Source organism: Muntiacus reevesi, chromosome 2 (assembly GCF_963930625.1).
Source record: "Muntiacus reevesi chromosome 2, mMunRee1.1, whole genome shotgun sequence".
In the NCBI taxonomy this organism is placed as follows: domain Eukaryota; kingdom Metazoa; phylum Chordata; class Mammalia; order Artiodactyla; family Cervidae; genus Muntiacus; species Muntiacus reevesi.
The window spans coordinates 134,218,514-134,242,823 of NC_089250.1; the positions used below are offsets into that span (position 1 = coordinate 134,218,514).

Below are 24,310 nucleotides of genomic sequence, written 5' to 3' on the forward strand. Positions count from 1 at the left end.
TTAGGTATCATGTCTAAAAAACCTGTTGCCTAATCTGATGTTACCTAGGTTTTCTTCTGAGGGTTTTATAGTTTTTGGCTCTTGTATTTAGGTCTTTGATTCACTTTTGAGTTAATTTTTTTGAGTATAATTTTGTATATTATGTAAGGTAGATGTCTAACTTAATTCTTTTTCATTTGGAGATCCAATTGTCACAGCACCATTTTTGAAAAGACTATTCTTTCTCCTGTTGCATTGTTTTGCATCGTTGTTGAAAATCAGTTGACCATAAATGTAAGGATTTATCTCCTAACTCTTAACTCTTTCATTGTTGTATATGTCAGTCCTTAATGCTAGTACCATACAGTATTGTTACTTACCTTTTAGTGAGTTTTGATAATGAGAAGTGTGAATTCTCTCACTTTAGTAAAAGAATAATAATTTATTTGGCTGCCCTGGGTCTTAGTTGTGGCACTTGGGATCTTTAGTTGTGACATGCCTACTCTTAGTTGTGGAATGTGGTATCTAGTTCCCTGACTAGGGATCGAACCCAGGGCCCTGGCAGTGAGAGCGCCATATCTTAACCACTGGACTGCTGTGAAATTCCCAATCACTGAGTATTTCTAATCCAGAAGTTTTACATGCCATTTGTATGTCGTTTCTTTCACAAATTGGTGCTATGTCCCTTCTTTCCACAACCAAGTTGTTCTCGAACATTAGAAAAGCTTAAGCTTTTCCTCCTTGAAGCCTTTCTAGGACGTTATATAGCTTTCGGTGATCCTCTCCCCTGAATGTTAAACACTTAATTGATTGATTGTCTGCCAGTCATTTATTTAGCTATGTTAGTTCATAGCTGTCTTTAGATAGCTTTGATGAAATACCTAGTTCATGTCCTTTTGTTTTATTTTGTGTTTTATTTGTTGCGTATTTCTGGATCCTTTTCTTGAAATAAAGTTCAGTTATTGGAGGCTGTGATCAATATAATTATCTTTTTTCTTTTACTGTTTCTGCCTTTCAAAATAGATGGATAGCTATTAGTGAAGTCATCATTGGTGTCTTGGGACTTTACTGATTGCTAACTAGATACTTAAATTCCTTCTTTTGAACCCTCTAATTTAGAGCAGAAGATAGGATGTAAGAACAGATTATTTGAATAAAATTGTGATTATATAGTCAATATATTTGCATATCATGCTTTTTGGATGCTTCCTTTCTTCCCCAAAGGAAGAGTTTGAGGTAGAATACCAGTACTTCTTTGATCCTAAGAAAGAATTCTGTTTCATTAATTCTCTTGGTGGCTTACATCAATGAACAGAAATACTGAAAATTACTCAAAATATTTTCTCATTGTTTTGTTTTAAGCTTGCTTTATAGTAAGTATTTTAAGGGGGCCATTTTAAAATATTTGTGTCATTTTTAGTGTTACTTTTAGTGCTCTGAGTTTGAGCTATGCATTTATAGATTTATCACCTCTGACATGAATAGTAGTCTTGGTAAGAGGTGTGGGAAGTGAGCCCTAGTGTTGTGTCACCAAAGACAATAAGCCAGTCTTTCCTCCTTATCTCTTTCAGGTAGGATTCGAATTATTTATAATCCATTATTTTAGTCATTTATTCAAGGGCGAGAAACAGTTTTAGTAAGGTTGTAATAGCACAGTTGTTCCTGAGGAGCTGGTTTAAAAAAACACTAGAAGTAAATATTTTGCTTTGAAATTTTTTCTAGAGAAAATAATTACTTGAGATTTTCAAAATAGTAAATTTGGGATTGAGAATTTATTGTTTTAAGGAGGTAAAAATAGCAGTTTTAGTTTTGGTTTAAGAATATTAACAGTAAAATTTGTCAAATAAGGGTTTTTCTAAATCCCAATATATGTGTTTATTAGTATTGGTGTACCTCAGAGATGTTTCAGATTTGGTCCTGTGCATGCGTGCTAAATCACTTCAGTCATGTCTAACTCTTCGTGACCTTGTGGACTGTAGAGCCTAGCAGGCTCCTCTCCGTGACATCCTGCAGGCAAGAATACTGGAGTGGGTTACCATGCCCTCCTCCAGGGGATCTTCGCAACCCAAGGATTGAACCAGGTCTCTCATATTGCAGGCAGATTCTTTACAGTCTGAGCCACCAGGGAAGCCCTTAGCACCCATGCACATAGTTAAATGACTTTAAACAATGCAGATATATTACCTTACAACTCTGGAGGTCAGAAGTCTGAAAAAGGTCTAATAAGGCTAAAATCAAGATATCTGCAAAACTGTGTTCCTTCTGGTTGCTTTAGGGGAGAATCTGTTTCTTTTTACCTTTTCCAGATTAAGACGTAATAGTATTATGTTTAAGAAAACAGTGCTCACAGCTAATTAAAAAATAGCTTTATTGCTAAAAAATGATAACCATCATCGGAGCTTTCAGGGAGCTGTAATCTTTTTGCTGATAGAGTAGGGCCTTGCGTTGATGCTGAAGACTGCTGACTGAACAAAGTAGTGGTTGCTGAAGACTGGGGTGGCTGTGGCAATTTCTTAAAGTAAGACAATGAAGAAATTTGCCGCATCAGCTGACTCTTCCTTTCATAAACAATTTCTCTGTAGCATGCTCTGCTGTTTGATGCCTATTTACCCACAGTAGAATTTTTTCAGAATTAGAGTCAAGCCTCTTAGACTCTGTCACTGCTTTACATTACATAAACTCAGTTTATGTAATATTCTGAATCCTTTGTTGTCATTTCAACATTTTTCACTCAGAATAGATTCCATCTCAAGAAACCACTTTCTTTGTTCATCCTTAAGAAGCAACTCCTTGTCTGTTCAAGTTTTATCATGATATTGCAGCAGTTTAGTCATATATTCTGGATAACTGGCAGCCCCATCTATGTTAGCACTTGGCTGCTTCACCTTGCACTTTTATGTTTTGGAGACAGCTTCTTTCCTTGAACCTCAAGAACTAACCTCTGCTAGCTTGAAACTTTCCTTCTGCAACTTCCTCACCTCTCAGCATTCATCGAATGGAAAGAATTAGAGCCTTGCTCTAAATTAAACTGTGGCTTAAGCGAATGTTGTGGTTATTTTTTATTTCTCTATCCAGGCCACTGAAAGTTTCTCTATATCAGCAGTAAGTCTGTTTCACTTTGTTATCATTTGAATATTCACTGGGGCAGGACTTTAAAGTCTCTTGAAGAACTTTAGTTTGCAGTCACAACTTGAGTGTTTGGAACGAGAGGCCTAGCTTTTGGCTAGTCTCAGCTTTTGATACACCTTCCTTACATAATCATTTCATTTCTAGCTTTTGATTTAAAAGTGAGAGTTGTGTGACTCTCCTTGAACACTTCCTTTCACTTGAACACTTAAAGGCCTCTGTAATGTTATTAATTGGATTAATTTCAATATTGTTGTGTCCTAGGGAATCGTGGGGTCCACGGAGAGGGAGAAACAGGGAAATAGTTGGTCATGGGAGCAATCAGAGCACACACAGTCTTTATGACTTAATTTTACTGTCTTACATTGTTGTAGTTCATAGCGTCCCCCCTAGAAATACAGTAGTAACATCAGAGATCAGTGATCATAGAAGTCTGTGGCAATCCTGCATCAAGCAAGTCTATAAGCACCATTTTTCTAACATCATTTGTTCACTTCTTGCCTCTGTATCACATTTTAATAATTCTATCATTATTGTTGTATTTGTTATGATGACCTATGATCACTGATCTCTGATGTTACTACTGTATTTCTAGGGGGGACGCTATGAACTACAACAATGTAAGACAGTAAAATTAAGTCATAAAGACTGTGTGTGCTCTGATTGCTCCCATGACCAACTATTTCCCTGTTTCTCCCTCTCCGTGGACCCCACGATTCCCTAGGACACAACAATATTGAAATTAATCCAATTAATAACATTACAGAGGCCTAAAATAAAATAAAATAAAAAACATAGTGTATCTGAAGCACAATTAAGTGAAGAACAGTAAAATAATAGTTTTATGATTTTTATTAATAGCTTAATTGTATTGAAAATGATTAATTTTATTTGAAAAGCTTCCTTTTCTGTCTGTTTATTCTTGCTTTCATCTGTACATCAGTTATTTATTTGATCCTTCATATATGCCAGTACTGGTCTAGGCATTGAAAATATAGCAGTGAACGAGACAAAGTTTTGTCTATGTGGAACGCATGTTCTATTTAAGTTAACTTAGTTTTCAATATGGATATCTAGATGAGGAGGTTAATAATTTCTAAAATGTTCTTTCTAAATTTTTAGATCTGAGTGTTAAAGAAAAAATAATCAAAGACATGCGAATGACCCTGGAAGAACAAGAGCAAACTCAGGTAGAACAAGATCAAGTGCTTGAGGCTAAATTAGAAGAGACCAAAAGACTGGCCACAGGTAAAACAAGATTACTTAAATATTTCAAAGCATGCTTTTTTATTTTCTTTCTTTTACTGGTTTGCTTTCCTTTTTAATGTGGTTTAATATTTATAATAATTTATAATAGTAAAGTATTTATTGTCTTTTTGGAATATCCTGTCACTTGTTATGTTTTACTGTGATGAAGATCGTTGTATTCTCATTGAAGAAAGGAATCAATACACTTTCATAATAACTGGATGATAGCTTGCAGTGTTCCCCAGATGTTAAGAATAAGCTTTTAACTTTTTCACTTTGCTACAGCAATTGGTATCATCTTGTATGTTTAGCTCAATAAATACTCTGATTCTGTCCTTCAGAATACCATCAATGGGTTGTTTTTTTTTTTCCTCTAATTTTTGAGAGCATGAAGTTTCCTATATATTGGCACTCATTTAAACTGTATACTCAGAACACTATTCAATGAGTTATTGAGAGGTTTTTGTAGTTCTTGTCTAAGAATTTGCTAAGCTTGTAGAATGGTGTGTGTGTGTGTGTGTGTGTGTGTGTGTGTGTGAAAATCTCTGTCGTGTCCGACTCTTTGTGACCCCATGGACTATACAGTCCTTGGAATTCTCTAGGCCAGAATACTGGAGTGGGTAGCCTTTCCCTCCAGGGGATCTTCCCAATTTAGGGATTGAACCTAGGTCTCCTGCACTACAGGTGGATTCTTTACCAGCCGAACCACAAGGGAAGCCCAGAATGGTCTTAGGTCTATTTAATATTTTGGCCTATGATCTTCTGCTTCTGGGCTCTGCTGATTCCTGTCTGTAACCCATGCCACATACATCTCTGTGCAGTATAACTTTTGCATGTACTTAAAAAAAATTTATATTTCCATATCAGAATTGGAAGAATGGAAGGAAAAATGCAAAGATTTGGAAGCCAAACACAATCAAAGTTCAAATAAAGAATTTGAGGATAACATAGATGTACTTAATACAAAACTCAGTAAGCTTCAAGATGAGTTACAGGTATGATTTTTATCTACATGTGTAATTGTATCTATATATTTATTAATATTTCTCATAAGATGGTTTAGTAAATATTTTATAATTAATTTAGATATGGATGTACTCATGGCTGGGAAATGTTAGTATATAATTTCTCAGTACATTGAAATGCCATGGGGAAGAGATTCCCTAGAATACAAGCTACTAAGTGCCAATGAAAATGCAGTGGCTGGGTCTTCAGTTTTACATATTTAATTTTTGTATCATCATGTCTTAAGTCTTTGTACCTATTTTTATACTGTTTAAACTTCTAACTCTTCAGACACTGCTGTAGAGAAGAAACTATTGGGAAAATTATTTTGATTATTGTAAATTTAATTATTAAGCTGGAAAAGAATAGAATTGTATGTCTGGACATTGGAATACATTTGAAACTGTATTACTACATTTGAAACTATATTACTACATAGAAGATACTCTGTTTTCTGTTTATATATTTTTCCTTATTTAGCTTTCACATGCCATGTGTAGAATAGGACATACAGGGCAGAGATTTTTTAATGGGACTTAACAAATATTATGTAAAATTTTATACATTTTATTTATTAGAAGTTACAATCCAACTGTAGTTTTGGCATTGAAGAAAGCATAGTAATGAGTAAGTTTTGAAAAGATTGCATCTAAATTATTTTCTTAAATTCAGGCTGTATATAATCAGATATTAAATCAGTTCCTTTCTTTTTTGTAACTATTAATTACGTACTGTAGAATTTATCCTTTCCATTGTTAGAACCAAAAGCAGCTAGAACAGAGTGGATAATCCATTAGTTATGAAAAAATACACTAATTACTTTGCGAATGTTCATATTAAGGAATACTGGTGTTTTGCGTTCTAAAATAATATGATCATGTGTCTTAGATAATAAACTTTGTAATTCTGTAATGGGCTTGTGATAATTTATCTGGCACAGTGGTTTTGCAAGTTTTAAGAACAGTAGATTTTTAAATACATAGCTTTTAGTGTAGTATCATTATATTTGCTGCAAAAGAAGTTTTACATGAGCTTTGAACGTATAAATGAAGATGTTTTTGAACTTAAAGGATCTATGGAAGCCTCTTTAAAATTTATTGATCAACTATATTTTCTATCCAGCTATTCCCTGTACTCTTTAAACTAATAAATATTTGTCCTGTTACACAAGTTACTGTTTGACATTCTGTATACCTGGGAAAATTTTATTTTAGGAATCACAGCTAGAAGTGACCACTATAAATCAAAAATTTTTTTTTAATCTGGAATTTAGGAAGACTTGATTCTCTGTAATTCTTTCAGAAATTTCAGTTATTTCTTCTTAAGCTCACTGATGAAGGCAAGTTCTTAAATGGACTTTATAGCAAAATTAAGTTTATAAATAAAATAAATATTTAGGAAAGCAACTGACAATGTTCATTTTATAATCTGAAATATACTCAAACTTTGTCATTATTTAAAGAAAAATGCTTGTTTTTAAGTTTTCGAAAAGGTAAAATGAAGAGCCATGTATTATATGGAAATGTTTATAAATGCAGATTTATTAACTGCTTTTGAAACATGTGATAGCTACTTGTGCTATGTCTACATGTAGGAATCTGAACAGAAACATGAAGCTGAAAGAAAAAAATGGTTAGAAGAAAAAATGATGCTTATCACTCAAGCAAAAGAAGCTGAGAATCTACGAAACAAAGAGATGAAAAAATATGCTGAAGACAGAGAGCATTGTTTGAAGCAACAAAATGAAATGGTTGGTAATAGTTATACTTTATCTGCTGTGTATTTTGGCTGCTTTCTTTGGTTTCTTAAATTTTGCCTGGGAGTCTTAGATTCTTATCAGTGTCTTCCTGGTTGTGTGGGTTTGGTGTTTTTGTTTTTAAGGGAGCTTGTCTATTTGTAAGATGAGTTTTCTATCCCAGTTTATCTTGAAGTTCTTATTTTTTGGAAAATAATTATTTCTCAATATCTAGATTCAGAACTTAAAAATCTTTTCCTTTTGACTGCCATAGGGTTATCCCTACTATAATGTAAAATATTTGCATTTTGAACTGTAGATTCTGTTAACATGGTGTATGCATTTTACCGCATAAGCTGATTTTGTCAGATCTTTTTAAATTTTTTTAAAAAACATCAACTATATAGTTTCTAGAAGACTATAGGTAGAAATAGCTTTCTGTTTTACATTGACTAGCTATAGTTCTCAAGTAATTCTGTCTTATTAATAGTTTGTGTTTTTTCCTTCTATTTTAATCTACAACTTAGTTTCTTTGATACTCAATCAGAAAAAAGTTCAAAGTCATCGTTGACCTGGGAAAACTATTGAGTAATAATATATTATCTTTAAATGAAAAGATAACTTAACCCTAACCCTAGTTCCCTATTTATAGTAATAGTAACATGGCAGTATCACATTGCCATCTTGTTGGCATTTCCTTTGTTTACGACAGAAGTTTACTTATATATGTACTGAACTTTTCTGTACAAACAGGAACATTAATTTTCACTAAGTTAAAGAAGGTTTTCCCACAGATTTTAAAAAATATTTTTTATTTTGAAATCACTTTATTTCCAGAAACATTGCAAAGCCAGTACAGAGAATTTCTGTATACCTATTACCCAACTTCTGATGTTAGAGCTTACATAACAATAGTGCAGTGATCAAAACCAAAAAATTAATATTATTATTACAATGCTGATTGCTATATTATGGATCTTACTAGAATTTCACCAACTTTACCACTGTTTTTTTTTTTTCCTGGATATAGGATCAAATCTAGGATACTGTGTTCCATTTAGTTATCATGTTTCCTTAGAGTCTTGACTCTGTTTTCTTTGTCACATGACAAAGTATGTGAGACTAATAATTGTTATTACTATGGCACTCAGGTGGCAATATATTTCACTTCATGTACCAACGCCACCTGACTGGAGTTACCTTCAGGAAGTGTTGTGTTGAGCAAGATTGAAATGCTACATCTATCTTAACAGAAAATGCTGCTGTTGGTTCTGTTTCTGTCCATAGCCCATTCAACCTTCCGGACAGTAACAAGAGGCAAAAGTGAAATCAGAACTGTTGACTTTCACAGTTAGTCACTCCAGCCCCAAAGCAGGAATGGACCTACTCCTTTTCCTAATCAGTGGTCCCTCTGGCAGCAATGCCAGCAAGTAAACCTCCTTTGAAGTTTTAGTCCTAGAGCAAACTAACTTTCTCCTTTCTCCTATCTATTTCTTTACACTCGTACCTAGGATGTGTGTCTGCAATATTTAAGAAATAAACTGTTGATTTTTTTAAAGCCTTTTAAATTGGAATACACACAACACAGTAAGTAAAAGAAATGTTGTTCAATGAATTATTGTAAAACCAGCCCCAGTTAACTACCATTGAGTTTAAGAAATAAAACAATATTAGCATCCGAGAGACCCTGTCTCCTCAGTGATCATAATTGTTCTGTCTTTTAATGTTAAACTTCAATTTTGTTCAGTTTTTAAAACTTTATATAAATAAAAATAAGTAGAATGCACTTTCTTGGGCCTGGCTTCTTTAACTCAGTATTATGTTTGTGAAGATCATCTATACTTGTTGCAAGTAGCTGGAATTAGTTTCCTTTCATTGCTGAGTATTTCACTGTATAAGTATACCACAGTCTGTTCAATTTAAAGTTGAAGATACAAGGGTTGTTACTATTTGGGGCTGTTATGAGTAAGATATCCTGTAAACATTTTTATGTATTTCTATAGTGCACGTGTGCATTCATTTCTGTTGCGTATATCACCAAGAATAGAATTGCTAGTGGATAGGGTAAACATCCCTGGAGGAAGGGATGGCAACCCACTTCAGTATTTTTACTTGGAGAATCCCATGGACAGAGGAGCCTGTCTGACTGCAGTCCATAGGGTCACACAGAGTCTGACATGAATGAAGCAGTTAGCAGGCAAGCAGGCATGGTAATTATATGTGGAACTCTAGTAGAATGCCAGGCTAATTTTCAAAGTAGCTTTTACCAATTATACTGCAACTTGTATTGTTGGATTGGATGTTTTGTTTTTTGACTATGCCTACTCAAGTCCCCTTGTTTATTTTCTATTTGACTATCTTTTTTATACAGGAGTTCCTTATACTTTCTGGATAGGAGTGTGTTGCAGTTACCTTCTTTCAACCTCTGGTTTACCTTTTTACTCTCATTGCCTTTTTAGAACAGAAATGAAGAATTATTCTAATTAACTTTCTCAGCCTTTTCCTTTATGAACTTCAAGGACATGAAAATGTTCTCTTACATTATTTCCTGAAAGGTTTGGGGTTTTACCTTTCACATTTTGATTCCAGTATTAATTTTTGTGTTGGAGTGAGATGGGGTAAAGGCCGTCATCGTTCTTGTGAATTTGAATTACCAGTTGACCTGGTAACACTTTTGGAAAAGCTGTTCCTTTCTCCTGCTCTGCGACTTTTGCTGTTGCTCAGTTGTCCAGTGGGTAACTTTTGTATGTGGTGTTAGACTATAAGTCTGTCTTTTTTTCCATTTGGCTCTTCAGGTGTTCCATCACCCTTTACAGAAAAGACTTCTTTTCTCCATTGAGTTTCTTTGACATTCTTATGGAATATCAATTGACCATAATATTTGTGGACTGTATCCTCTGTTCTCTGATGTCTGTATATCCTTAAGACAATATCACACTGTCTATTATTATTATTATTATTATTATTATTATATAGAGTAGGTTTAAAATGACATGGTATGATTGCTCCTACTTTGTACTTCATTTTCAAAATAAACTAGTCTATGTCATTTGCATTTTCATATTATTTTTAGAGTCAGCTTTTCCACTTCCACTCACACACAGACACACAGATACACACACACTTGCTTGGATTTTTATTGAAGTTGCTTGACTCTAGATCTTCTAAGGGAGAACTGACATTTTAAAAATACTGAATCTTTTGATCTTTGAACACAGGTTCTCTTTGTTTATTTAAAAAAAGAAAGTGAAAGTGTTAGTTGCTCAATCTTGTTTGACTCTTTGCAACCCCATGGACTGTAGCTGGCCAGGCTCCTTTGTCCATGGCATTCTCCAGGCAAGAATACTGGAGTGGGTTGCCATTCTCTTCTCCAGGGAATCTTCCCAACCCAGGGATCGAACCTGTGTTTCCTGCATTGTAGGCAGATTCTTTACTGTCTGAGCTACCAGGGAAGCCCATTGTTATTTAAGTATTCCTTTATTTCTTTCAGCAGTGTCTTGTAGTTATGTTTAGATCTTGCACATGTTTTCTCTAATTTGCCACTCTTTCATGATTTTTGAACCCAGTGAAAAGGTATTTTTAATTTTCCTTTTTCTGTTGTTTGTTGCTATTGGTTTTGTCATTAATTTTTTTGTAATTTTACCATCTCATTTTACAAATATTGGGGGAAATGCTAGAATTAGTTTAAAAGCTGTAATTGTTTATTGAAGGAAGTGCCCAGTAAGCTTTTTTGTGTTTTGGAATGAGGTGGTATAGGATATAGTATGTGGATAGTTAAGGTATATAAAGGCATTATGTATTTGTTTTTTTAAGTAAAAGTTTTATCTAGAGTTGACTGTGTAATTTGTTGTATATCCTGTTCACAGTGGTATTTATTGTGTTATCCATAATAACTTCAAAAATTCTTAGATTCATAATGTTACAACATTTAACATTTTGTCTGTATTCTGTTTAGGAAATACTTAAAGGACAGTTGGCTGAGAAAGATGGTAACCTCCAGCAGTGGCGGGAAGAACGCGATCAGCTGGTTGCAGCTTTAGAAATAGAGCTGAAAGCACTGATCTCCAGTAATGTACAAAAAGATAATGAAATCGAACAATTAAAAAAGATCACATCAGAGGCTTCTAAGACAGTCAGTAGAATGTTATTCTATGCCTTTTTTGATTAAACATAGGAGTTTTTCAAAATTATTTAATTGATTAACTTTTAAAGAATAAAAATGTTAGTAGATCAGTAGGGAATCATAGGTTGAAAAAATTATTTACATATTTGCCATGAATTTTGAGTTTTCAGAGTTTATCATTATAGTTGACTCATCAGTGACTGGTTGATGATTAGTACTTTGTCTAATATTTTGGCCATATCTTCAGATAGAGTATTTAGAAAATAAACAACTGGTGATTTAGTCCCTCATCTGTCTTTAAAATATGGCAATGTGACTCAGCCTGAACTCTTGCTGATATTTAAATATTTGAGCCCATCCTAAATTTATGATAAAGATACACACTGTTTTTGAAAATAAGCACAGTGGTGAGAGGTGAGTCATTCAGTGGGTACTTTTCTTTTTTTTTTCCTTGGCCATACCACTCAGCTTGCAAGATCTTAGTTCCCCGACCAGGGATTGAATCCAGGCCCCAGCAGTGAGAGCTCTGAGTTCTAACCACTGGACTACCAGCAAATTCCCAGGAGCTACTTTTGTGATATGCACTGGAGTTAGGAACCCTAGATGAAGAAAGCATTACATTTCTCAGTTAACTGTTTCCCAGGAAAATTGAATCAGGGTACATCTAAAGCTAGTCTTTCCAGAGTAAATGATTGGCATTTGAAAATATGCCATTCTAAAGCCTTCAGGTAAATAATAAAATAAATGTGTATGTGTGTATCTGTCTCTTACATCAAAAGACCTCATGATTCTCAGAGAAATACTGTCTGCTCAAACAGATATCAGCATGTGGTATTGTACAGAAGAGAAAGTTAGAAAAATGAGATACCAACTGCTGTCACTGTGGTTTTGGGACTTTTAGGAAAATTACCTAACATTTCTGAACTTTAAATCAGAGGTGATGATGTCTTCCTAATGGAATTGTGAAAATTTATTGAGAGTGTTTGTAAAACAGTTAACACAGTTATTACCATAGTGGAAGTCAGTACATGCTAGTTGCTTTCCATATTATGAGTGCAAATAGGATCTTTTTTACTTGCTATTTTGGGTAGGTGACATAAGAGATGTATTTCACTTTTGATTTTGGTGGTAGTGATTAGAGGGTCCATGTTGAAATTATCAAGTTTAGCAATGTAAATCTGATATTTTTTTATATATCCCTTAAATAGGGTTTAGGAATATAGCATGTCCTGTGACTAAGTGGGATGAAGAGTGTACAGCAAGGAAAAGTTTAGTTATCAGTATAGTTTTTTCTACTCTAATTCTGTAATTGCATTCCTAAGACACCTCTAGTTTTTCAGAATTACATTATCAAAGGGATTTGGTAGGTTTAAGCTCCAACTCAGTACGGACTGTGGTTTTGTTATTTAATGTCTCTAGGTCTCTATTTCCTATATGGAAAGTAGAAATAATGATTCTTGCCAAGTCTAACTCCGAGTTGCAGTGAAAGTAAAATGAGAGAATATATGTAAAACACCTTGGAACTTGAAAATAATCTTTCAAATTTCTGTTTAGGTCAGACTCAGAAGAGGCTGGAAAGTTGCTGAGTCTGTGAGCATGCAAAAGAGGAAGAAGGAGAGTTAGTTGGTCTTTGAAGTCTTTAGTTACTTCCAGTGTTTAATTCATCCAAATCTTGATTTTGTATTCTTTAGGTGAATTATTTTAATGTATATTTGGTTACAGTGGCTTGTTGCTTTAATATTTCCTTACTTTAGGAAAAACAGACCATGGATAGCCAGCCCACACAAATGAGTTCAACAAATCCTGGCAGGGTTGAAACTGAACCTCAGTCAACAGGTTTTGAAATTTCCAGGGTTGAAGTCGAGGTGGGTATTTGATAACACAGTCTGTTCTTTAACCCTCTTTGCCAGTGACCATTAATCGCTAAATAACACTTGAAAGTATAATTTAATCAACTGTTGAAGATATCTTGCTGTACAGTTAGCTATGAGTGCTCTTGGGGAGGAGAACTAAAGGCTTTTGAGGGGAGATGCAATTCTCCTGAAGAAATTTGATCCCCAACTGATACTGATCTCCTCAACGTGATGCTGATCTCAAACAACAGATCTTTTACTATAAATAAATTTGATGGTCAGAAATAGGAAATCCAACAAAAGATAAAATTTGGATGACTGTTTTCTCTCATAAGTAGTCCATTTAATAAAGTCCATTTAATTCTAGTAAACAGTATTTTTTGGAAATTTTACCCACTTTACAACTTTATCACCTATCCCAGTAACCTCACAATGAAGTTTCTTTGGTTTGAAGCGGCCTTGGGTTTCTGTGACTCATGTTGAATGGCATAGACTTTATCAGAGTGCCTATGAAATAGGTAAAAATCATGTCACTTTTTGAAAATAAAATTACTTTTTAAAATATTTATTTCAAAAACATTTAATGGGAGTATTCATTGTTAGGAACCTTGCTAAGCCCTGAGAATAAAGACATAAATCGCCGTCCTCGAGGAGTAAGAATTCTAATAAGACAGGTATTTAATGACTGTCTTGTTTGACCATTCAGACGGAGTGTTATGAAGAGAGTGCTGGGAAGGGACACTGAGGAAGATTGGATGAATTTTGCTTGAGTGGTTGTGTAGAAAAAGTGACATTATGCTGGGTCTTGACGGCTATTGGAAGTTTACCAAGCAGAGAATGGGAAGAGAAAGGCATTTTAATTCAGGAAAATAGCATAAGCCATTCCTTACAAGACTTCAGAAGAATCATGTTACTTCCACCACTTCCAGTCACAGAAGCCATTAAGGCCAGCCTCCATTCAGGGGAGGGGGAATGAGACTCTGAATAGGAAGACTAGTATTCGCAGCAAACTGTAGTTTACCACAGTGAGGGTGCTTATTATCTGGTAGCTCAGATGATAAAAAATCTGCCTGCATTGTGCGAGGCCTGGGTTCAGTCCCTGGGTTGGGAAGATACCCTGGAGAAGGGAATGGCTACCCATTCCGGTATTCTTGCCTGGAAAACCCCATGGACAGAGGAGCCTGGCAGACTATAGTCCATGGGATCCCAAAGAGTTGGACACAACTGAGCAACTTTCAATAGACTATAGATAATGGAATAGATAGGGTGCTTATTAAAAATCCTAGACTCTTTCCTTTGAGATTCCTGATTTAGTAAATTTGTGGTAGAGTTTAAGAATTTTTTAAACTGTTTCTCCAAAGGATTCTTATGATGATACAGGTTTGGGAAATACTGAGTACCATGTGTTAACCTGGAGAAAGTAGATGACAACTCACTCTTTTTATCCCTGTTGTGAGTTTGACCCAAACGTTTTATCTTTCCCAATTCATTGTTTTTAATAGGTATTTGAGAGAGGTAATTTTTGGCAATTTAGAAATTCATGTTCTGCAAATAAGATTTGTTTTCCTTATAAATTCTGTTGTAGGATGGATCTATAGTCCTTGACTCTTGTGAAGTGTCAACAGAAAATAATCAAAGCACTCGATTTCCAAAACCTGAGTTAGAGATTCAATTTACACCTTTACAGCCAAACAGAATGGCAGTAAAACACCCAGGTTGTACCTCACCAGTGACGGTTAAGATTCCCAAGACCCGGAAGAGGAAGAGTCATGAAATGGAAGAGGTAAATACTTAACTATTAAGTGAACTAAACAAGTAAGTTTTATTATTGTTAAGTTCAGCTATATAGTTAAACTCTGTTACATTGCCCTCCTGTTCATAATTACTAGTATTAGAACCCAAAGTCATAGTTTACAGAATATTTAATACTCTTAAGAATGTTGTTGTGGTAAATAGTCCTCAAACAAAAAGCTTGAGGATTTTAAAATGTGTAGATTTCCTTGTTTCAGTGAGGCTGTGATAGGTCAAATGGTGGTGAATTTTAGTAGAAAGCTATTTCAGTATTCCAGTTCCGTTCATACTTAGTCACTTTCCCTCCTTTGGAATAGAAAAGGGATTAAGGATAAAGGAATTAGAGAAACTGAAATTACTAACTTGCTTGAATATAATCCTTGTGATTTAGTTAAAATCTTAGGTCTCTATGATCATAGTAGGTTTCAGAAGAGAAATTCTTTTTCTGTGAGTCAGTATGAAAATTTGGATCTTATTTAGTGGTAGGCCAAAAATGATTTATTTCTTTACTTCTTGCTTTCTGATTGTGGGGTTACCAACCTTCTATCATATTCTAGTCATGTAGGTTCAGCAAGTCGCATAAACTTTTTGATTCTCACTTTCCTCCTTTTGAAATAAAGAATTAGATATAATATGTTTAAAATGTTTTGCTTTTGTTCCACCTGTGATAGGTACATAATAAATGACAGTATTTATGTTAAAAGCAATATTTATGTTTAAAACTCTTTAGCACAATAACTTTTTCTCCAACTTGTCTTTTTCACTTCTTTAAAGAGTAGTATATTTTCAAGCTGGCGGAAGAACAGAAATAATATTAAACATACTCCTGAGGCTCTCTGTCAGGTAATAGATTTGATGAATGAATATTATTTAGCATATTTCTTGCTACATGTAGAACACCTTAAAAGATTGTTTTGGAGACCCTTAGTTAACTTTTATTCTATATTTAATACACTTAGATACCATTAAGATACAGATGACTCTTGGACAACATGAGGGCTCAGTGCCAGTCATTGTGCAGAAAAATCTTGTGTAACGTACAGTTGGCTCTTTTGAATGTGAGGTTCCTCATCCATGGATTCAACCAAAGTACAGAGTGTACTTTGAATAGTATTTACTATGGAAAAATATCAGTGTATAAGTTGACTCATGCATTTCAAACCTGTGTTGTTCAAGGGTCAACTCTACTAAGTAGTTTGATTTCATCATCATCTGTTAACATAGTGGCTGACACCTATGTTGACTTGATTCATTTTTTTCAAGGGAAAAGGAAAAATTGTGTACTCTGAGGGTTAAGAGACAGTTATTTTATTCATTTTACTGCTGGTATATACTCCCCATTTCAGAATTCCAACAACAGATTGTTGTAAGTAAACCATGTAGAAACTTAAAAATTTTAACTGATTTTGCTAGGCTCTTTACTGCTGTAGTAAACAGTGTTGTGAAGCTTCAGGAAAATAATTTATACAATGCTATATTCTACTCTCATGAAGACTCCAAATTTGAAGTGCTCTATTGAAAACAGCAAGTGTGATGGAGTTATAATCTTTTCTTCCTTTGCTTTCCCTGTCTATCTGTCTTTCCTCTCTTTAGAAAATTTGCTTCTTGTCATCCTTATGATTACTTTGTAACTTGAATTCTGAGGTTCAGTCATGATCTTCTCTCTCTTTCTGTTCTTGCCTTTTCCCCCTTTTTATGCTTATCATCTTTAGCACAGTTAGGATTTTGACAAGTTCAATTCAGTTAATACACTACGAAAGATTTTGTCTTAAGTAAGGTTATGTGGGGGAAAAGAGTAAGATGTCATGCCTATTTAGTACTGAAGGCAGATTTTATTTCTTCACTATCATTTTTTACCTGTGCTTACACTGAAGATTTTTGTTTTGTTTTCATTGTTGCTAAGTACCAAATAGAGGTCATGCTCAACATGATTTGGGAGTTGGGTAAAGGGTAGATACAGTACTATGTTGTATTTTAAAGATGGGGCTCAAATAAAAGATGTTATCCCTTCATTTAACTCATGTAATTTCATTATGATGCATGTGAAAAAATATACCTTCAATCATTTTGTAATAATAACATGTATTATGTTGTCACATGGTGCACTTAAACCTACATATGTTCTATATCAGTAATATTCACTGAAGGTGAAAAAATTGTGAGAAAAAAGTTGTATCTTCAGTCAGGGTTTCTCAGCTTCAGCATGATTGACATTTTTGGCCAGATATTTCTTTGTTTTGAAGAGTTCAATGTCCTGTACATTGTAGGGTTTTTTAACAGTATTCCTGGCCTCTACCCACTAGTTGCCATTAAACCTGCCTCTTATCCCCAGCAATGACAACCATAAATATCTTCAGACATTGCCAGTGTCCCCTGGGGACAGAATTGCTTCTGGTTAAGAACTGTTTGCTTGGTTTTTTGTTTGTTTGTTTTCTTTTTTTTCTTCCTCTGGAGTCTAGAGAGAGAAAGAATATGTTGTCAAGAAATTAATCAGTGCTGAACTTCATTATTTTTAGGACTTTGTGAAACTTGAAAATAAGAAGAATGCTACACCAAGAACTAATTTGAAGTCCCCTGTTTCTGAGCATAGAAATTCTTCTGTCAAAAAGGAACAAAAGGTTTGTCTTTTAATTTGTCCAAAATTGACCATTTTCATAAGTTAAATTTGTGAAGTAGATGATGAAAATAAAAATGTCTGATTTGATTAGTAATCATTCAGAAGGTGAGTTTTGTCCAATTATAACTCATTTATATTCCATTTTCTATTCATCTAATTCAGCTTAGAATACACAACCTTTAACATTTGACAAGTAGCAGGTACTTCTTGATGTATTCATCTCTGTCTTAGCATTCTTACCACACTCATTCTCTGGCCCTTTCATCCCTCTCCTTATATTATTAATCCCAAGTTCCCTGCCTGAGAATTTATAACTTGTGTCTGGCCTCTTTAATTCAACTGTGACTATAGTGGTTTCTTCTAGCATGCCTCATTACCAATAACAAAAAAAAAATGTTTGTTTGTTAGGTTTCTATACGCCCATCATCTAAGAAAACTTACTCTTTACGGAGTCACGCATCCACAATTGGTGTAAATGGGTCTGCTAAGAAAAAAGAAGGAACGCTGCAGAAATTTGGAGACTTCTTACAACATTCTCCAACTATTCTTCAATCAAAAGGTTTGCAGACTATTAATTAAATGACCCTTTAAATTAGATGTATGGTGTTTGCTAATATCTGATTGGTATAAACTCTACCACAGTGATTCTTACATCTCCAGTAGACTTTATTATTTGTTAAGTATTGAGGGAGGAAACAGGAGAGTATGATGTGCCTTGGTGTTTACTGTGTGGTGGAAGAGAACAATCTGTATTTAAATAATTGATCCGGAGTAGCTTCCCAGGTGGTGCTAGTGGTAAAGAACCTGCCTGCCAGTCCAAGAGACTGGGTTGTAAGAGACATGGGTTCGATCCCTGAGATGGAAAGATTCTGTGGAGAAGGGAATGGCACCCCACTCCACTATTCTTGCCTGGAGACACCAATGGACAGAGGAGCTTGGAGGACTACAGTCTGTGGGGTCGCACAGAGTTAGACACAACTGAAGCGACTTGGCACTCATGCATGTAGACTGCTTAATGCGTTGTAGAGATACAAGGAAAGAGCTATGGTAGTATTGGAGGAAAAGAACTGTTGGGGGCTATGGGAAGATTTGATATTAATAGACGAGATGGAATTTAACTTGGATATTGAAATACTGGAAGATTATACCTCCTAGACGTAACCACTGTTAATATTATGGTATATATTCTAGTGCTTTTTTCCTCTGCATGGATAAATATTACCTAATCTTATGTACTATATCAAAAACATATTTCTTTAAATATCTATTAAGTTTAGTTGCTTAATGCTTTTTTCTTTATAATGTAGACATATTAATACCCTGGTATTAATATGTGCTAAGATATATATTCTCTCTATATACACATCTACCAGAAAAAACAGTCTTAACATAAGTAGAGTACCAGGAGAGTGTAGGACTTGTGCAGGCAGTTCTAGGTAGCAGTATGCATCTGGCGTCTAGAATGTGGAGAGATTATTAGGAGGAAGGGGGCAGGACGGAGTGAGTTTTCATGTTTTCATAGAATTACCTGAGTGGTGGTCGTGGGATAAATTGGGAGACTAGAGGTGGGGAGAATGAGGAGGGAAAGTGACTAAAAGCAGGGGACAGTTGAATTGAGTCATGTTGGTTGTGTAAAAATACTTTTGTGTAAAAACTCGCCACAGAGCTTCCCCAACTTTCTTGGTTCACAGTGCCCTTAATATGTCAGTAATTTTTTTCAGTGCATCCATGCACCCAAAGAAACACATAAATAATTCCATCCATTAATACTTAAGGCCAAACAATCCCTGAAAATTTAGCTTCTGAAAATCCAGATTGCTAAAATATGTCACCATCAAAAGGAAGGATATTTGATACCTTTTGGAAACTCTGAACTACCCTGAGTTGAGTGTCACTGTTTTCCTTAGAAATTTAAAATATTCCAAGTTGCTCTTGTGAATTTGCTGCAGCATGTCTTGGTGCACAGTTTGGGAACTTCAGACTTAGATCCATTTGTGTGTGTGTATATATATATATTTAAAAGTATACATTCTTTGAAAGGTATTGTTTGTATAAGCATAGAAGATATCTGGAGAGGTAAACAGCAAATTGTTAAATGTCTAAATTTGGAGAACTGAGACTTGTTATTTTAGATTCTTAGGTATTCTATTTAATTATATTGACCATTGTTTATATTTATTTAGTTGCTAAGTTGTGTCCGACCCTTTGCGACCCCATAGACTATAAATATAATGGTCACTCTTCATGACCCAGGCTCCTCTGTCCATGGGATTTCCCAGGCAAGAATACTGGAGTGGGTTGCCATTTCCTTCTCCAGGGTACTTCCTGACCCAGGAATTGAACCTGAGTCTCCTGCATTTCAGGTAGATTCTTTCCTGACTGAGCTACGAGGGAAGCCCCTCTCCTTGAAAACATATTTCCTTTTGATATATAAACAACATATTACCATAAAAAGCAATGCATATATGGTTTATATATTAAAAGGAAACATGTTTTCAAGTAGAGGGAAGTACCCAGATGGTAATGACTTCCTGAGTTGGTTGATTTAGCTTAACAGCTTCCCTACTATATACCCGGTGTGGATTTTTTTTTAAAAAAACTCCTTTCTAGGAATATAAAGATTCCATGTTTTGGATTGTAACTGCAGTACAAATCTGTTGTTGATCACTTGGAAATAAAGGGAAAAAAGAAGAAAATAGAGGCTAATTCTTAAAATTCTGTTGCTCTGATAACTACTCTTAATCCATTACTCAGTATCACTGGTCTCCCCATTTACCCATTATGCCTATCTCCTATCCATTCAGTACATAGCAGCCAGAGTGATCTTTTCAAAGTACAAATTACTTAAGCCACTTAATTTTTTGTTTTCTTGCTACCTTTTCCAGTAGGATATAAGCTCTACAGGTGCAACATGTCTGTTCTGTTTACATCTTGGGCTCTTGGTACAGTGGTTTGCACATAGTAGTGAGGGGTTTTGAGGCTCCAACCCAAAATCCTATGTGTGATTTGTTTCAGGCTGACCATGGGCGATTACAAAGGTTTAACTGTTAGGCCTCATAAGGGAAAACTGCCCTTCCCACAACAAACATGATACACAGCCAGTGCATTCGTCTTTGAAGGGAGTCAGTCAGTCAAGGAGGCAGGTCTCCTCTTGGCCATACTTTTACACTTATCTGCATTCCTAGCCTGTGTGTGTGTACTAGCCACTCAGTTGTGTCCAATTCTTTGTGACTCCATGGACTGTAGCCTGCTAGGCTCCTCATCCATGGAATTCTCCAGGCAAGAATAGTGAGTGGGTTGCCATTTCCTTCTCCAGGGGATCTTCCCGAACCAGGGGTTGAACCTAGGTCTCCTGCATTGCAGGTGGATTCTTTTACCACTGAGCCACCACAGAATTCCTAGCCTAGGGGCCTTCATTTGGATGCTCCTAATTGAGTGCCTTCAGTAGAGAATGTCCTCGGCCGTCTCTGCTGAAGACCTTATGATAGCGAAGGAGAAGGGCTACTTTTCTACTCCTAGCCCTCCCCTCTGGTCTCCAGCACCAAGGTCCATAAAACTGCAAGTGCAGGAGCCTTTTGGCAATGAACTACCACTTCTGTGCTGATCCACCTGACCCAGACCATGCATTATTCCATGGGGGAGTGTGGAACAGGGTGGGAGTTGGTATGTTCTCACTTTAGCTTCTTGTTTATTCAGTTGCAGTAGAAAGTTAAAGGCTTTAACTTTCATGTTGACTTGTCTTAATTAGCTACTCTGACATCTGGCAGCTCCTCTCTTAGGCTTAGCTTAGCCCTTGACAGGTAGACACTTAATTCTGTGTATTTCCTTAAATGTTTTCCTTAAAAAAAAAAAAAATTGATACCATATATATATGGATTTTATATCCATAAGTTTTCCCAAATGGAAATGTTTTCTGCTGAAATCAGTATGTGTCTGTTTAAATAAATAAATAAGGCAGATGTACAAAGTAAGAAATTGAAAAATTCTTTTTAAACTTCCTAGAAACGATCAACAGTGAGGAGTCGGGTGGGGAGGGAGGTGGGAGGGGGGATCGGGATGGGGAATACATGTAACTATATGGCTGATTCATGTCAATGTATGACAAAACCCACTGAAATGTTGTAAAGTGATTGGCCTCCAACTAATAAAATAATATTAAAAAAAAAAAAAAAAAAAAAATGCTGAAAAAAAAAAAAAAAAAAAATTTGGTTTCTATCTTTTAATCTATGTATCTGTGTGCATGTGTTTTTTAACTGGAAGTAAATGGCTCACAGTTACAAGTTACTTTTACTTAATATTCATGTGGACATCTTTACATGTGAATACTGTACTAGCTCTGCCACCTTATTATTCTTAATGCTACATAGCCCACTGTGTATGTGTACTGACCTTTTCCGTAAATGTAGTATAAACCTCTTCCAAGTCATTAAAGATGCCTGAGTTTTACTGGTGGTAGTATAATTTACCAATATGTAAATTTACAAAATTTCAACCTTTACAATATGTTGAACTTTAGTGAAGTGATATTTTATTTGCCTTTCTATTTTTGCTGTTGATCATTAAGTCATGTATTTTCTTTGTTTTCTATTCGTGTCCTTTCACCATTTATAAATTGCAGTGCTTTTTAATATGGCTCTTTATTAAGGATTTACAGTATTTGCAATTAGGAAATTATTTCAGGATTTAATTGATAAATTTTTTTCATAGCAAAGAAGATAATTGAAACGATGAGCTCTTCAAAGTTCTCAAATGTAGAAGTAAGTAAAGAAAATGTGTCTCGACCAAAACGGGCCAAACGAAAATTATACACAAATGAAATTTCATCTCCTATTGATATATCTGGCCAAGTGGTAAGCTACTATTTCAGTTCTCTTAAAAGTAAAACTCTTTATGTTCTTTTTAATTCTGAAGTACTCTTACAATTTGAATTATACAGTGGTTTGAATCTTTTATTCTGTATACCAAGTTTCGTAAAACTTGCTTTAAAAGTTATACTGTTGGTACTGGATGTGTTAAGTTTATAGTAATTGAATGTAAATGCTGCATTAATGTATACAAGTGTCACATGCATCTGCATTTGTTAACTCATTAGAATTCTAGAATTTTAATTCCATCAATAGAATTATCACTGTTTAATAATCTATTAGCTTCTAACATCTGTTTTTTATGTTATCTTTATCATAATTGTTGTACAAATCTGGGCCTAAGTCTGCCTGGTTAAAATATAGACTTGACATTCAGTCATTTCCTCCCACTTTCCCTCTAAGGCTTCCATGTTCTCTTAAGAAAAGACTAGTTTGTCACCCTGACTCTGTGACTCATTTTCCTTACTCAGAACATGCTGTTCTATTACAGGGAAGGTTCTAATTTTCCATCATGCTTGCATTTACCTAGTGGATAAAAGTGAAGATAGGAAAGTAATTAAAGGAAAAGCCTTCAACAGGAAGTGACCAAGAAAAATCAGGAGAGACCTTTTTGTAACAGTAGCTGTCAGATAAAAGATAGACGCTTGAAGCAAGTAGTAAAGAATTAGGGTAAAGAGTTAGGGTCATTAGGACTTGCTTTTCAAAGTGCTGTTCTCTTGGTTACTTTTTTCCATCTGTCTGATAAGTACATGATTTTCTCCCTTAGCTGAAATTGTTTCTTTTCCTAGTTGCAAAATAATGCTCTACTTGTTATTGCAAAAAATAATTTCTTTAAAATTACTTGGGATACTTGTTTTGAAATATTTTAGTTATTATTTCAAACTATATATGTCTGGAACTCAGTAAAAGTATGGATTTCTTTAATTTTAGAATGAGGTGGTGTTGTAAGAATCTTTTATAAAGTCTACTGCCTTAGGCATGCTTTTTTATAGAAGATAGTGTAACTGCAGTCCAGGAGGACAAAAAATTACTGTCATGTACTTATTATTTCAGTTTATTAAACACTGAAATATGAACATACCTTATTAATTGTAAGTAAGGTTTCATTTTTACTTTTATTTTCACTTATAAAAATTGTGAAATTGCTCATTTCAGATTTTGATGGACCATAAAGAGAAAGAAAGCGATCATCAGATTCTCAAACGAAGACTTCGAACCAAAATAGTCAAATGAATCACTTATGGAGAATATTTTAATATAAATTTTATATTCATAATCATTGTAACTTGTATCGTGACTTTTTAAAGATAATTGTATATACTGTGTTGCATCAAATCCCTTTGTGTATACATTGTTATTTTTTACTAGTATAATTTTAATTCAATAAAGAAAATATATCAACAATAAGTTTACTTGCCTACTTTTCTAAGACTTTTAAATAATAGCTTCTTTTCATAATAGCTTCTTTTTAATAATAGCTTCTTTTATCCTAGGCATGGACCCAGTGAGGAGCCAAGGAAAGATGCTATGGTTTTTGTTTGTGTTTATGTACATAGATGTTGTAAGCTAGATCTTTGGTTTACTTATATTTAACTGTTGCAGGACTTGCTTTTATTGCATCTGTTAGGAAATACAGGTGATTTTACATATCTGTTTGTACAGGAAGTAAGTGTGTATAGGTCATCTGGTTGCTAAAATGTGCACATATTTTAGAAAAGATCTCAGGTTTTTAATTAGAATGTCTTTTATTTTTAAATAATAGAATAGAGTTGGCTTTCTGAATTTTTTAGGACACAGATGATTAGAAGCAGAAAGTTAGAAGGGAAGGGGAGATAATGTTTAGAGGCCGAAAAAATAACACTGTTATCTAAGAAAGATAGAAGATTTTAGTCCTCACACGCACTGCAACTAGAGAGTAGCCCCCACTCTCTGCAACTAGAGAAAACCCACATGCAGCAAAAAAGACCC

At 34.7% G+C, this 24,310-nt stretch overlaps 1 protein-coding gene across 5 annotated transcripts in view; it reads left to right on the forward strand.

Moving 5' to 3' along the window:
• Positions 1–23,749, forward strand: part of KIF20B (kinesin family member 20B) — an 83,023-nt gene extending 59,274 nt beyond the window's left edge. For 3 of the 5 annotated variants that reach the window (XM_065922892.1, XM_065922891.1, XM_065922895.1), the window contains exons 24-34: positions 4,228–4,353; positions 5,221–5,348; positions 6,953–7,108; positions 11,049–11,225; positions 12,971–13,081; positions 14,655–14,852; positions 15,635–15,703; positions 17,377–17,478; positions 17,886–18,036; positions 22,185–22,327; positions 23,498–23,749. In XM_065922892.1, coding sequence (XP_065778964.1) covers positions 4,228–4,353; positions 5,221–5,348; positions 6,953–7,108; positions 11,049–11,225; positions 12,971–13,081; positions 14,655–14,852; positions 15,635–15,703; positions 17,377–17,478; positions 17,886–18,036; positions 22,185–22,327; positions 23,498–23,575 — 1,439 coding nt within the window. In that variant the 3' untranslated portion in view covers positions 23,576–23,749. The remainder of the gene's footprint in view (positions 1–4,227; positions 4,354–5,220; positions 5,349–6,952; positions 7,109–11,048; positions 11,226–12,970; positions 13,082–14,654; positions 14,853–15,634; positions 15,704–17,376; positions 17,479–17,885; positions 18,037–22,184; positions 22,328–23,497) is intronic. The other 2 variants (XM_065922893.1, XM_065922896.1) reach the window with 1 other exon arrangement.
• The last annotated feature ends 561 nt before the right edge of the window (positions 23,750–24,310 follow it).